A 15,154-nucleotide genomic window follows, 5' to 3' on the forward strand; every position below is an offset into this window, starting at 1 on the left:
GTTGTCATGACAACAGTTTACCGAGGGCACTATTTTCGGAAGTTCACTTGTCAGTTCTTCGGCCGGCGGGAGTTGCCGGTAACGTCCAAAACATCGTTGGCACCCGCGATTCGTCAATCGTGTTGAACATCATCGAGAGCTCAACGACGAGTCGCCCTTTATGCGTAAAAGTTCCCTCTCATCCCTTTGAGAATTGTAAAAAGTTGATTTGTTGAAAATCTGTGATTAATTTCTCATCAACAGTGCGCCGATAGCTACTATCGATTGATTCTCGGGTAGTTGCGTACAGAGAGCTGGAAACTGTTGCCAAGTGCTTGAATTATTCATCGAAAATCGTTAAACGATGTGAGTAGAAAATGAAACAAGTGAAAAACTCAACTTTCCGCTTCAGATGGGGCGTGAGTGGTTGTGCAATTCATTCCCATTTGTTCACCATGAAACCGCCATTTTTTTCATCACCTTTACCTACCTCATTACAATCAATATCCCGTATCTAACTCGTGGGAGTAACCTTTCGTCGCTTGAAACATTAATTTAAGTTTCTAAAATTATTGCCATGGGTGTTGACATTGTTTCCAACGTCCAGGTACCACCACGAGAGGGATCATGGACGAGGAGGACGAGGCGGAGGAAACCAGAGAGGCCCTCGTGACATGAAATACGAGGGTAAACACGATAATCCCAGATTCGGGGGAAACAGGGGGGGAATGAGAGGTAAACAGCCTGGTAGTGCCTTGAAGAAGTTACAGTGGGATGTCAGGTCTCTCCAGCCCATCAAGAAGGACTTTTATGTGGAGCATCCAGCAGTCAAACACAGGTCTGGTTTCATTTAGATTGAACAAGTCAATTATTAGTCTGTAGCCAAAATCTCGTGAATTTCCATTAGAAATTGCAAACAGACTTTCAACGGTACTGAAGAACAGGAAGAGGGAAGAAATTGAATTATTTCAGACATTGAATTATCGATCGAAATAGGTCTCCCGAAGAAGTCAACAAGTTTCGACAAGCAAATGAGATCACGGTGATGGGTAAAGAAGTGCCAAATCCCATTCAGCATTTCGAGGAGGGTAATTTTCCACCCTACGTCATGCAGGGGATCAAGAGACAGGGGTACATTCATCCCACTGCCATTCAGGCTCAAGGATGGCCTGTTGCACTCAGTGGCAAGGATCTTGTTGCTATTGCTCAGACAGGCTCGGGGAAAACCCTTGGAGTAAGTTGAATATTCCGAAATAGTAAGGAAGTTTGAAAGAATAGAAGAGAGAACTCTGATATCTCAAAACATTGATACAGCATATCAACTGCCTTTTCAGACGAATCCCATTCCCACAGGAATCGAATGGGATTCATAACAGGGAATAGTAGATGTGCTGAATAGACATATGAGATATGAGTTATTTTTTTCGCACCACAAGCTCACTTGTACTAAACAAAAAATTCATATTCGCACCAGAACTCGTAGTAATAGAAAAAAGTTGGTAGACAAAAATCAATTATATCAAATAGTGGTTCTTCGATTGTTTTATTTCGTTCCACAAGCTCCCTCTTACTTTTCTATTTTTATTTGCGTTCACCGGAAGATTCGATTGTTTTTTTTTTATTTTCCAATCCTTTGTGATCAATTCTACTGAAATGTTCAATGGAGAATATCTGGCTTTTCAATATTTCGTCAATATTCTATTGAAGAAAATCCTTAGAATTCGATCTCACTATACAACTTGTTCGATTGAGAATTTTTCGATAAAAATTCCTAGGCTCCATCTTTCTCAATATTTTTTTTTCATTCATGAAGAAAATCATACAGAATGCACGGATCATTCAACGCGAGGGAATTCCATAGAAAATATCTCAATGGAACAATATGTATCCATGAATCGAATATCTTAATAGTTTCCACCCAAAGCGGTCAAGATCATAATTCCGATTGACTTAATACACGTGAAATTTTTTGTTACCAAGTATATCCTCCCTGCAATCGTTCACCTCATCAACCAACCCCGGCCAGGTCCAGGGGAAGGTCCAGTGGCACTTATCCTTGCACCCACCCGAGAGCTAGCACAACAGATCCAAGAAGTTGCCAATTACTTCGGTGAGACAGCATCAGTCAGGAATACTTGTATCTTCGGTGGAGCACCGAAAGGGCCTCAGGCCCAAGACCTCGAGCGGGGTGTGGAAATTTGCATTGCGACTCCAGGTCGTTTGATAGACTTCCTCGAGAAAGGCACAACAAATCTGCAACGCTGCACATATTTAGTTCTGGATGAGGCTGACAGAATGTTGGATATGGGATTTGAGCCGCAGATTCGCAAGATTATCGAGCAGATTCGTCCGGATCGGCAGATACTCATGTGGTCTGCCACGTGGCCGAAGGAGGTTCGATCACTGGCTGAAGACTTTCTGAATAATTATACACAGTTGAATATTGGGTCACTATCGCTATCAGCTAATCACAACATCATTCAGATCGTCGACGTCTGCCAGGAGTTCGAGAAAGATTTCAAGTTACAGAGACTCCTGCAGGAAATTGGAACTGAGAAGGAGAACAAAACCATTATATTCGTTGAGACCAAGAGGAAAGTTGATGATATCACGAGGAATATTAGACGCGATGGGTGGCAGGCTTTGAGTATCCATGGGGACAAAAATCAGCAGGAGAGGGATCATGTTTTGCAGGAGTTCAGGAGTGGGAGGACACCAATTCTGGTTGCCACTGATGTTGCTGCTAGGGGTTTAGGTGAGATTAAAAGAGTAGAAATATTATTTCAAATTTAAACATTAAAACTTGGAATAAACTCTAGGCGAAAATTATTATGAATTGAATTTATCGTCATCTAATGTTATCCACAACTGTTTACTGTTTGCCACAGATGTTGATGATGTTAAGTACGTCATTAACTTCGATTTCCCATCGTCCTCCGAGGATTACATTCACAGAATTGGGAGGACTGGGCGTCGAAGACAGACAGGAACAGCTTATGCATTTTTTACAACTCAGAATATGAAGCATGCAGGGGATTTGATCGAGGTTCTCAGAGAGGCTGGACAGACCATTAATCCAAGACTGAGTGAAATGGCCGAGATGGCCAAATCTGGTGGTTTCGCACGAGGTCCAAAACGTTTCAATTCGTCTGCAAATGGTGCAGAACGTCCAGCGAAACGCCCAGCTCCTAATGACTCCAGAATACAAGGAAATAGCAATCGACCTCGACCAGGTCCTGCTCGTGGTGGCATGCCCTATCACTCAAACATGAAGCCATATCCTCCATCAAATTATCCAGTGAAATCTGCAGGGGGACACAATCCTGGTTACGGATACAATCCCCAGAGAAATTACATGCAGAGCAATAATATCCAGGGTTACAATGGAGGAGGCAATTTTTATGGAAATAATTCACAGTATTGATGTGGAGTGTCGAGACTTCTACCTATTTCTTACATTTCGAAAATGAACGTTGTATCTTTATTCGGTATGTGAGGAGTGTTGCTCGTAGATTCGATGCACAATTCCTGTTGAATCTATAAGTTATTGATTGAATATTATTTCTTTCTTCATTATCACCGTCTTACGTATGTGATCTCAAGGATAATTTCAGTATTTTTTAGTTCAAACAGAGTTAGGAATAGATGTGTGGAGCTATCGTTTAGTGAGCGACCAGAAGCATTTGCTAGTCATTCTATTGATTTACGACGTCACTTGTTGATTGAAAAGAGTTTAAATTAATTCGTAAATTGTCATTTTTATTTTCTCCAAATACGAATTAAACACTTCTGTGATTTCAGTATATAGACTATTCAGTTTGTTAAACAAACTATAAAGGCTCAATTGTATGACAAAATATGGAAAATTGAGGTTGTCTGTAGATTTGATTAATTTACTCATGAATAAAAATACTTGGAAAATTAAATACTATTGCTTTATTATTGTTCAATTGGAAATTAAAATTTATATGAATCAAGTCAACAGCGTAAATATTAATACAATAATGATGCACTCTGAATAGTCTTTATCTTTTAAGTAGATTATTTGTTGACGCATAACGGATTATTCACCCAAATTATTGTATATTACGCAATTTTCTTCAACAGTTGTGCAATAATTTCGATATTGAATACGTTAAGATATGAATTTCTAGAAAAATTAATTTTTGTATGAATTATATTGATACTCGATCGTATAAATAAAACATTACATGATTGAACTTTCGTCTACTGAGGGTTTACTGAGTATCTAATAAACAAACATAGGTGAAAAAAAAAAGAAGAGTTTATTTATTTTTAAATTACAACCTCGGTGCCGCCACAGCCCATCCCCACACTTCATTTTTTTTAATGCTTCGTGAGCCAATAGCACACTGGGCAAATTCGCACAACTCACCAGCTGCAGCCGAGAGGAAATGCCAAAATAAGAGAAATTACCTATTTTTCTTCCCTTCAAAAATTGAATATTTCTACGGATTGTAAATTCTTTAGTCAGTTATTGGCCAGTGATATGTGGCAATAGAGTAACAATCAAGATTGGAGGGACTATTTTTCGTCGTACGTTCGCCATTTACATCCTCCTGAACAGATTCCCTGGTGGACTCTCTGCGCGACGCTACAGTTACGTCTATCCCATCAGAGTTATCAAATATTTGATATAAACAAGGGACTACTTACGGATAAATCCGTCTCATCCTTACAGTAGAATCATGTGAGTATGGACAGTATGTTATTTTGTAGATTTAGGGTGGTTTCCGTGTGATGTGGCTGGCCTCGAATGATCCTAAACGCCATAGTGATCCTTCCTGATGTCAGTATTTTTTTCCAAAAAACTCATCACCAAGAGGGTTTCTCATAACAATCAATCATGCTGCCCCATGAATTTTACCTGGAGCCAATGGTGGGTGCATCATCATTTATCCGTCTCGAGATGTACTTAACCTCATTCCCAATCAAAACATATTCTGTGCATGCGTAATTGCACCACTATATTGTGGTATGACTTCATTTCATCGATTTTTTTCTTCTGTAATAACTTCATTCCTATTTTTTGCTTGTTGAAAGTTCTGCCGAAGTAGTGGGGGCATGTCCAATGCAATTTCACTTCAAGTGAAGTATTCATTAGTGAACTTATGAAATCAGATGAACCAATTCATCTGAGAGCAAACTTTTTTGTGAAATATCTGGAAGTTGGAGGAAAACGATTGAGCTCCAATGACAACATCTTTTTTGCAATTATTTTTTCCAGAAGAAATGTTTTTGCCTTTTAAATCTCGCTTAAAAGAAACCTTCAATCCACAGGGCATTCCGAGACAGAGATCGTAATGACCGTTCTCGTGGCGGTGGTAACCGCAGTTCAGGGCCATCAGGATCTCGATATGGCAATCGTGACCAGAACTCCCGCTTTTCAAACAATCGCGACAACTCTTCCTTCAGCAGTAACTCCTTCAAGAATCGTCAGCCAGGTGAACGTCTTCGCAAACCACGCTGGGACATGAACAGTCTCCAACCCTTCTCCAAGGACTTCTACCGACCTCACCCCAACGTCGTAGGCAGAAGCCCTCATGCAGTTGAGGCATATCGTTCAGCGAAAGAGATCACAGTTAAGGGAACTGGTGTCCCAAACCCAAATATTTATTTCGAGGAAGGAGGCTTTCCAGATTACGTTCTGACTGAGATCAGGAGACAAGGTTTCGGAGAACCCACAGCTATTCAAGCCCAAGGCTGGCCAATAGCTCTTTCTGGTCGAGATATGGTGGGCATTGCACAGACCGGCTCGGGGAAGACCCTCGCCTACATACTTCCAGCAATTGTCCACATAAATAATCAGCCTAGACTCAGCCGAGGTGACGGCCCAATTGCGCTGGTCCTGGCACCTACTAGGGAGCTCGCTCAACAGATTCAACAAGTTGCTGCTGACTTCGGTGTCTCGTCTCAGGTGAGGAGAGATCGAAAATTGAGGGTTTTTGAAATGATTCATAAACAAATTTCCTAATATTATAATTACCCCTATGTCTGCAGGTGAGGAATACTTGTATCTTCGGTGGAGCTCCGAAGGGACCCCAGGCCAGAGATCTTGAACGAGGCGTTGAGATCTGCATCGCAACTCCTGGCCGTCTCATTGATTTCCTCGAGCGAAGTACCACGAACCTACGAAGATGCACTTACCTGGTCCTTGATGAGGCCGACAGAATGCTGGACATGGGTTTCGAGCCTCAGATACGCAAGATCGTTGAGCAAATCAGACCCGACAGACAGACCCTCATGTGGTCAGCAACTTGGCCAAAGGAAGTGAGAAATCTTGCTGAAGAGTTCCTGACCAACTACATTCAGATCAATGTGGGCTCACTACAGCTGGCCGCCAATCACAATATCTTACAGATTGTTGACGTTTGTGAGGAGTATGAGAAGGAGGGAAAGTTAATGAAACTCTTGGAGGAGATATCCAATGAACCAGAGAACAAAACTATTATTTTTGTGGAGACTAAAAGGAAGGTCGATGATATCACAAGGGCTATCAATCGTTATGGCTGGCAGGCTATTGGTATTCACGGAGATAAGAGCCAGCAGGAGAGGGACTACGTCCTTAATCGTAAGTGTGGAAATATTTAGTGAGATTCTAGGAGTTGAGAGATAAAAAAAATTGAGATTGATTCAGTTTTTCCTGAATATCAATCTATGGGATTATTTACGGTAGATTTCTTCTTGCAGAATTTCGAAGTAGCAGATCTGCCATTTTAGTAGCAACAGATGTAGCTGCACGTGGGTTAGGTAAGAATCCGTCATAAGAAAAAAACATAAGTCAATGTAAGGGTCAGGCTGCGATGGTTATTAACGTAATATCGACAGAATAATCGTGTCCAAAATGTGGCAACGGATGACGGCATGGTGCCAGACTGATTGACGCTGGTGCTCCCAAACGTTCAATTATCGAATCAAGACACCCTTGAGAGAGAAACTAATGATTTAACTTAGTTCTAAGACTGTCCCCTTTAATTTTGCATCGCTCTCTTTTTATAATCAATGAATTAATTCTTTAGTTCAGGATATTGAAAGATTTTTCCAGCATTAAAATCCGTATCAAGATAATTGCATGATTTCAATAGCTACCACACAGTCTGGAAAAATTTTTTGATCAATTTCAGGTGGAAAGGTAAGACCAGATAGGATGTTTCTCTTCCAAAGAAATTACAAACAGAAAAAATTAATGAGACGAGTCTTGTCAGTCTGGTAGTAACTTGCTGTTCTGTTTTTTCAGAGGCACATGCGACGGAGTTTTATCAATGATAACAACTCTGGAGAGCTTGCTTTGGAATTGAAAAAAAAATTCTTAATGAATAAAAAATATCCAAATAATGGGGACGCAACTGCAAGTTGTCCTCAAAAAAGCTGTTGCTCAAATATAAAAAAAAACGCTGTGCCTCAGTCGAACCCGTGCCACAAGACCACGAAAAACACACCACACTCTCATGTACCTGCGACGGTCCAAAGTATGGAAGTTGTATTGTTAGGGAAAAAAAATAAACATCAAGAGGTTCGTGGCGGAGCCAGAGAGGAGTTCCACTCGAGCGACGCAGATCAAATTTTTTATTTCCTTTTTTTTTTATTTAGATCGACGAAACCCAATGTGCAATGCTCATGAAATTGTTGGCGACGATTGAGAGACTAAATAATTGCAGACGTTACGAATTGAATTGCAATGGTTCGTCTTCAAGAAATCGTCACTTCATGGCATTGCAATTAAAACGATATATATTTGTAAGTCATTAGAGAAAAATGGTTTGAAGTGCAACGTGAGGAGATGTGGGAGCTATCCTCTGCCCTCACACCACGGGATTCAATGGTAGCTGTGCAACCAGAATGGATTAAAATATGTAAGTTCCAGCTGGTAAATGATTTATTAAAACAAATTGTGATCCATACTTTGGTGCGGGAGAGAAGAGTGGTGACGTTCATGAAATATTTTAATCTAGAAAACTCTCAAGAGCTCGCTATAAACAAAATACTCAGGAGATTATTTAAACAATCTCTCTGTGCGAGACTGCAATGAAAATACAACCATCTGAGCACTGATTCCTCTACATTTCCAACAAAAACAATTATTTACATTCCAGCATTTGAGATTGAACAGGTAATTAGATTATTGCCTTTGTGGTTCGATTGACTACATAATCATGCAAATGGATAAATATTATCACGTATTTTTATAATTTTATCTACGATTCATCATTACTTGAATATTTATATTTTATTTTCACGTATAACTGGTCCATCTGCATGATAAGGAAACTGTTTTCTTGAGAATTTAATGCTTGAATAAATTTGCTTTATAAGTTAATTGTCACCACAAAGCCGAGGAATTGTTTATTAAAATGATGTTTAATCATTTTTTCAATTTTTTTTGTGACTAATGATCTTGGCTTAGATGTGGAGGATGTCAAGTTTGTGATTAATCTGGACTATCCATCCAACTCTGAGGACTACGTACATCGAATTGGACGTACGGGACGTTCACAACGTACTGGAACAGCTTATGCATTTTTCACGCCTGGTAATGCACATAAAGCCAATGATTTGATTCAAGTACTAGAGGAGGCCAAACAGGTGGTTAATCCAAAGCTTTATGAACTGTCGAGGAATCCAGGTGTTTTCAAAAGTACGTTCAACTCAGTTTTGTTAAATACTTTTTCTGTTATAAGCATTGAGTACCTCATGGCTCTCTTTTCTGCACTCAGGGGGTCGCTTTGGAGGGAGAAATAATGGAAGTGGTCCCAGAAGCAATACTGGACGTGGTGGTGGCGGGGGACGTGGTGGGGGATCTCGAGGGGGGCGCGACTCTGGTGATCGAGGACGATACGATCGTCCGGGTGGAAATGACAGAGGCAAGTGGGGAAGCAATAACGGTGAGTCATTCCATGAGATTATTTGAAATATTGTAACAATACGTACGAGAGATATCAGTTCGCAGAAAAAAAAATTTATTGTTTCCCATTAATACAAAATTTCATTGGCTTTCCGCTCAATTTTTCACTTCGTCACCGAATGGTACATCAAATACTTTAAACACTATTTTTAAATCCAGGTGCCGGTGGGGGTATGGGTGGAAACAATTACAGTAAACCGTTCTCCCAGAACAATTTTGGGGGCAACAATCCAAACAACAGCTACAATCAAAATGGAAATTCCTACGGCAATAGCGGATCATACAATCGAAATGGTTATTGACCCACCAGGATGTGAATGCTCCGGACTAACTGAGTAATAATCCACCAACCATAACCCTGACACCTAGAGCATGGATGGAAGGAGCATAAAGAAAAAGAGAAAATGATGACAATGCATAACAGTGCATAGAGCTAAATACTGGAGAGAGAATATTTTTAAATGTACGTTTGCTGTATCAATCACAAGGCAGCAGAATGATTCAAGGTGCATCATAAGTACATCACCCTGACGGCACACGAGTGACTGAGTCGAAAATTTCAAATTAATATGTCAAATGAATGTACACATTTTCATTAACTACTGCTGACACAGATGTTCGCATATTAATAAAGAATCATAAATATCTGAATTGGGTATTAAAAATTTAGAACTATTGTGAAAAATATGAGTGAATGGAAAACCTAGAGAAAATTGATTAAAACAATCTTAGAGAATGTAGCATTAATATTAAAAAATGCTTGATAAAATAAACGAAAATTATAATATACTCTGAGCTTGTTCAATGGATTATTCTGCCATTTCTTCCGCACGTTGATGAATTCTGACTTTGATTAATCACATAACGGAGATAAGAGCAGCAGTTGAGTATAAATACGGAGAAGCAAATGAGAATTTGATGAGGGAGAGGCGTCTCACTCGGTGCCTTATTGGATCGATTTTTATCAGCAAAATCGTATGACATGGGCAGAGTGTCTGCTGATGTACCACTCATTTATCGAGTACAACACTTCCATTGATTAGAAAATTGTTTTGTCTGGATTTGATTCAAAATCTAGTTCAATGTCTCTGAGAGATTTTATTCTGGGAGGGAAATTTAATGGAGGGGGGCATAATACTTGGGATTGGGTTTACGTCAAGAATTCTGTCAATTACATCACTTTTAGACTCCATAAAGGAAAAAATAAAAAAATCGATGCAATCACCTGTTCATAAACAATAATAATGACTCATCACCGGCGATTTCCCAGCCTTATAACGACCGGTAATCAAGCTGATATGTCGAGACAGAGATATACCCATATATACGAGACACGCCTCTTTTGTCGCCAGCGCATTATTGCGGCCATTTATTGTTATCCATAATCAATTAATGCAATAAGTTATTTTCGCCAACAGACGCCATTAGCCCCCTCCTAACCTCTCATAGCTAACGAGATAAATTCGCGTAATTCACGTACACGTAATCCTAAATATTGTGTGACATCATGGAAGCAAAACAGGTGGGGGTTCCGACATTTAAACAAAAAACAAAAAAAAAATGGTGTTGGGGCTTTAACATGTCTGACGTGCGCAGTAGACCTGCCAGTGAGTCGTGGAAGCTCAATAGTGGTGGAGCTATAATTTCTAACCTCTCTGAAGTGTCCGCATTCCGAATAAAACTCATCGATACGATATTCAATTACTAATTAACATCAAATCTCCAATTATGACTGAGGAACGAAAGGAAGTTCGTGTGTGGTGTGATGGCTGGTACGTTTTAATCACAATTTATTGTATTTTGCACTCGATTTATTGACGGATAAAAGCATTCACGTGGGTTTGACATACCGCAAATATGGACACCCAATCCTGAGATTAAAGGAATATTGAAAATCTATGAAAGGAGGGGCATTTTTTTACGGGAAAACGATGAGTCATTTTTGACAGGTCATGAAATTAATCGAGAGAGTATCAGAATAAATGAGCATTGAGTAGTATTGATGGTGGTGTTGGGCTACATTCGGTCTGTTGCAGGGAAATAATACAACATAAGGACGAAAAACTATTACTCCATAAAGTATAGGGGTGGGTGGTGTGTCATGAGCACTTTTTGACTTTTCAAAAAATCTTAAAAATTCCCCAGCAAATCTATCATTTGAAATAAATTCAGGCTCGTCTTAAATGGAAGAATCGTGTTTTTTATTGAAAAACTTGAAAAATCATTTCATTGGCATTCAGAATAAAATTCAAGCGTCCATTTTACCTTACTTTCCCTTAAAGTACGATTTTTTGAGTGCAGAATGCAGTGGCTGACGTGTTGAATCTAACTAATTGAAAGAATCATTAAGAATTCATCGTAAAATTCTACAACGAGGTTTAATCGCTGCAATAATTATCTAAAGAATAATAAAATCCATGAGGCAATCAGTGTCTTATGAATCGTTGTGAAAGAAAAATTACGTTCAATTTATGAATAAATAAATTACTTTGTTATACTAATTCAAATTCACTGAATTAACAGATATTCCTATGAATGCTTAAAGTGACACGTATTTTTTCTAGAAATTTCTAAACAGGAACATTATTTTTTTTTCAAGCTATGACATGGTGCATTTTGGCCACGCCAATTCCTTACGACAAGCCAAGGCCTTGGGTAATTATCTAGTCGTCGGTGTCCATACAGACGCGGAAATCTCCAAACATAAAGGGCCTCCAGTGTTCACCCAGGAGGAGAGGTAAATAATATGAATGATCTGCACTAATTGTCGTATCATGAACTGGACGGGAGGGGGGGATATAATGTCTGAATAAGCGTGGAAAATACCCAGTTACGAGAGCACAATTGAGTACGGAAATCCTGGATCCTTGACCCTCATTTCCGTGTCATCTTATTAACTATAGACCTGTGAACCCTCGCAGTGAGACCCACGTTAATCAATATCGTCAAATACATGTTCGTTTATCTGAGATGCCACTTTTAAGCGATTTTTACTGTGTGCGTGGAGGGTACGGGCGTCATGACTGAATTATTTATGGCTGAAATGTTTTGTATAACAGGGCGTTTTGATTACCCTATACATTTTGACGATGGGATTATTGGAAAATAATTTTTCATTTATCTTCTACCTTCACTTGAGTTAACACTCATTTAATTTTGATGTTAATTCATTTTTCCTTTTTTCTCTGTGATAAATATTAGCTGTTCCCGAGGTAAAATAATCTCTTGAACTTCGAAATTTACTTTTCCGTAATGAGAGCTGGTGGAATTGTACACCAGTTCTTATCAACAAGAACCGGATAGCACTACTGATTATTTGAATATCAAAAATGCTATGAGGGACTTCAGTTGGGACTGTAATGCTCCACAAAAGTGTTTCCAAATGTAAACATTCAAAAAGTAGAACGAAGTAAAACAATTAGAAGTAGAGATAGGCAACGAAACACTGGTAATAATCGCCTTTATTTCAATTATCGCCGCACGTGCACGAGGTCAAAACGAAAAAATGTTCCACGAAAACAGCGATGAAGTTCGCTTGCATTCTTGGGTAAAAATGGATGAAAACATTGAATGCTTTTAACGTTTATTTTATAGGTATAAAATGGTGAGGGGAATAAAGTGGGTGGATGAGGTAGTGGAAGGCGCCCCTTACGTCACGACCTTGGAGACCTTGGACAAGTACAATTGTGATTTTTGTGTCCATGGGGATGACATTACGGTGACTGCTGATGGGGTCGATACATATCACCTTGTGAAAGAGGCTGGTCGATACAGGTGAACTATAATAGATTCATAAGCACTGGAGTGGGTGCAACTCCTGGTGTTGGATTCCTAATGATTAAATTACCTGAAGTATCCGGTGGCAGTAGTGCGATTTCTGTTGGTCATTCTCAGGCCAGCTGTTAAATTTTTGTTGAGACCATCAATAGATTGAGTCACATAAAAAATGAAAATGGGATTTTTAAGAGAATTTCTAGAAAGATCACCTGGAATTTTCATTTCATATGGTGCTTTATGATATTTTCAATTACTGACCGGCGATGATTTTTAGTCTTTTAAACAGTGGGTAATACTCCTTGTGGTCCGAAGAAACAGCCAAAAAATACTCAACATGATGTTCAATTGCAGAGAAGTTCAGAGAACCGCCGGCGTTTCGACGACAGACCTTGTAGGTCGAATGCTGCTGATGACCCGTCAGCACTTCAGGCGGGGTGACAGTGAATATAGTGTAGACCGGGAGCCGAGCAAAAGTATGGGACAGGACCAAACAGCCAGGAGTCCGTGGACAGGCTGCTCGCAGTTTCTTCCAACGACCCAAAAGATCATTCAATTCAGTGATGGAAAGAGCCCTCAACCTGGCGACAGAATTATTTATGTCGCTGGGGCTTTCGATCTGTTTCACGTGGGTCATCTTGACTTTCTGCAAATTGCTAAAAAAGAGGGAGATTACCTAATCGTTGGCCTACACACCGACCCTGCTGTCAATAGATACAAATGTGGAAATTATCCCATTATGAATCTACATGAGAGAGTGCTGAGTGTGCTTGCATGCAAGGTAAGGTTTCTCGTATTGGTAGAAAAAAACAGGTTCTAAAACAAGTTTTGACCAGCTCAAGTATCGCCTTGTAGCTACGTCAACATTATTATTGGATATTAGATTCGCACTACAGTTCCATTGAAAAATTCAAGCAAATCCAATTTTTTAAATTCAAAACATTCATCTTAGAATCCAAATCCGTGAAGTGTTAGTTCGATTTCAAACAAGACTTGTTTGACATGTTTTTTCCTTGCAATGTAATTTTACGTATTTTTTCATTCAATTGAGTGCTTCAACTATCAATGATTCATGAGGTTTTCAATGGATGAACCTTGATGTGGATATTTCAAGCATTTTTTTGCTAAATTTTCCTCATTTTTCTTCTATGCAGTATGTCAATGAAGTTGTTATTGGAGCTCCATACGAAGTAACCAAAGAACTCATGGAGCATTTCAATGTGTCAATTGTATGCCATGGACAAACCCCAATACCCACATGTGAAGATGGTGCTGATCCTTATGCAGAGCCTAAACGACAGAATAAATTCAAAATTCTCGATAGTGGTAATGACATGACCACAGAAAAAATCGTTGAGAGGATCATTTTGCACAGGTAGGATTGTCATCTGCTTGCACGTTGAATTTAGAGATGTAAAAGAAAGTTTAGTTCATTGACTGATTGTACATAAAATTCTTCATTCGGTTTTTTTGCATCTCTGGAGTGTCGTTGGGTCCACAAAAATAATGTAATTGTTTATATGTGAATATTGCACTTATCATTTTTCTTTCATTTACTACCTACGTCGTTGTTTTTTGGAACCACAACACTTACCTATTATTTATTTACTACAATTAAAAAATCATGCAAAATTGTATGCATTATTTTTCCCTTACCTCTCCTTAGGTCTGAGGAGCTTTATGCAATAGTTAAGAGCTTGACCGCCCGATAATGCATCCGATAAATTCTTTTGTAATATTCATTTTTTCGTTTGCTCGAGAGAATTCTATTTTTCGGAATAAATACTACATTTTTTTCTTCATTTGTTGTGTTTAATATTTAATTTATCAATTACACGATCGAACGCACTTTCATCAACTAATTTTCATGATTTTTTCATACTTCAAATACAAAACGGTGAGAGATTAATTTGGAAAGCATGCAAGGAAATAAAAGAAAAATCAATCGACTGATTGACACCTTTAATTTCAATTTCCGGTCTATGATTTTTTGCGGTGATTTTTAATCGGTGTGCCATTTGTTTGACTCTAAGTAAATTCAGTGATATTACGTGTTTATTCAGCGTTTAAATTGCAGGTTGGAATTCGAGGATAGAAATTTAATGAAGGAGAAAAAAGAGCGGGCAGTTTACGAAGCCTACGTCAACTCGCGAAAAGGGCCGACATCAGAACGTATATAAATAATAAACAAAACAAATCGATTGATTTAAATCAAATCTCAAAGGCAAGAGTTATTTATAATTTCTAAATTATTGTAAATATCTTATGTCGCGTGAGAGATTGCTAGAAGGTTTTTTTTATTTATTGACAATGAAATTTGATCTGCTAAATTTCTTTCGAGTAATCACTCAAATCAATTGAAACAAGACTTGATTATTGTATTACATAAATTAAGGAATAAATCTAATGGATGAACTTGAGGGATATTCTTTCGTATTATGGGGATTTGCATTTTCATGAGATGAAAAAATACCAAAG

At 38.8% G+C, this 15,154-nt stretch overlaps 3 protein-coding genes across 5 annotated transcripts; all 3 read left to right on the forward strand.

The window, feature by feature from the left end:
- Positions 1-37: 37 nt before the first annotated feature.
- On the forward strand, positions 38-3,956 carry LOC135159764 (uncharacterized). Its single transcript, XM_064115795.1, has 5 exons — positions 38-345; positions 587-817; positions 976-1,213; positions 1,960-2,734; positions 2,868-3,956. Coding segments are annotated over exons 1-5 (1,782 nt in total). The 5' UTR covers positions 38-343; the 3' UTR covers positions 3,404-3,956.
- A 427-nt stretch (positions 3,957-4,383) lies between these two features.
- Positions 4,384-9,691, forward strand: LOC135159763 (uncharacterized). The gene is made up of 7 exons (XM_064115794.1): positions 4,384-4,690; positions 5,281-5,917; positions 6,001-6,571; positions 6,691-6,750; positions 8,405-8,635; positions 8,715-8,882; positions 9,062-9,691. Coding segments are annotated over exons 1-7 (1,812 nt in total). The 5' UTR covers positions 4,384-4,688; the 3' UTR covers positions 9,205-9,691.
- A 792-nt stretch (positions 9,692-10,483) lies between these two features.
- LOC135159769 (ethanolamine-phosphate cytidylyltransferase) lies at positions 10,484-15,096 on the forward strand. Of its 3 annotated transcripts, none has more exons than XM_064115809.1 (6): positions 10,484-10,674; positions 11,502-11,639; positions 12,497-12,676; positions 13,031-13,457; positions 13,831-14,051; positions 14,343-14,478. In XM_064115809.1, exons 1-6 carry the CDS (start codon positions 10,631-10,633, stop codon positions 14,386-14,388), a joined length of 1,056 nt encoding a protein of 351 aa, XP_063971879.1. In that variant the 5' UTR covers positions 10,484-10,630; the 3' UTR covers positions 14,389-14,478. The 3 variants fall into 3 exon arrangements, with proteins under 3 accessions (XP_063971879.1, XP_063971880.1, XP_063971878.1); XM_064115810.1 differs by lacking the exon at positions 14,343-14,478 and adding an exon at positions 14,740-15,096 and having other exon boundaries at positions 10,485-10,674; XM_064115808.1 differs by lacking the exon at positions 14,343-14,478 and adding an exon at positions 14,754-15,096 and having other exon boundaries at positions 10,485-10,674.
- The last annotated feature ends 58 nt before the right edge of the window (positions 15,097-15,154 follow it).

Source organism: Diachasmimorpha longicaudata, chromosome 2, assembly GCF_034640455.1.
Source record: "Diachasmimorpha longicaudata isolate KC_UGA_2023 chromosome 2, iyDiaLong2, whole genome shotgun sequence".
NCBI classification, from domain to species: domain Eukaryota; kingdom Metazoa; phylum Arthropoda; class Insecta; order Hymenoptera; family Braconidae; genus Diachasmimorpha; species Diachasmimorpha longicaudata.

Excerpts from the sequence above, each read along its gene's own strand:
- LOC135159764 (XM_064115795.1), top strand. Across the intron at positions 818-975 it reads CATCCAGCAGTCAAACACAG|GTCTCCCGAAGAAGTCAACA; the intron begins GTCTGGTTTCAT and ends CGATCGAAATAG. Across the intron at positions 2,735-2,867 it reads TGTTGCTGCTAGGGGTTTAG|ATGTTGATGATGTTAAGTAC; the intron begins GTGAGATTAAAA and ends TGTTTGCCACAG.
- LOC135159763 (XM_064115794.1), top strand. Across the intron at positions 8,636-8,714 it reads GAATCCAGGTGTTTTCAAAA|GGGGTCGCTTTGGAGGGAGA; the intron begins GTACGTTCAACT and ends TTCTGCACTCAG. Across the intron at positions 8,883-9,061 it reads CAAGTGGGGAAGCAATAACG|GTGCCGGTGGGGGTATGGGT; the intron begins GTGAGTCATTCC and ends TTTTAAATCCAG.
- LOC135159769 (XM_064115808.1), top strand. The coding sequence starts at position 10,631 with ATGACTGAGGAACGAAAGGAAGTTCGTGTGTGGTGTGATGGCTG. Across the intron at positions 11,640-12,496 it reads GTGTTCACCCAGGAGGAGAG|GTATAAAATGGTGAGGGGAA; the intron begins GTAAATAATATG and ends TTTATTTTATAG. Across the intron at positions 13,458-13,830 it reads TGAGTGTGCTTGCATGCAAG|TATGTCAATGAAGTTGTTAT; the intron begins GTAAGGTTTCTC and ends TCTTCTATGCAG.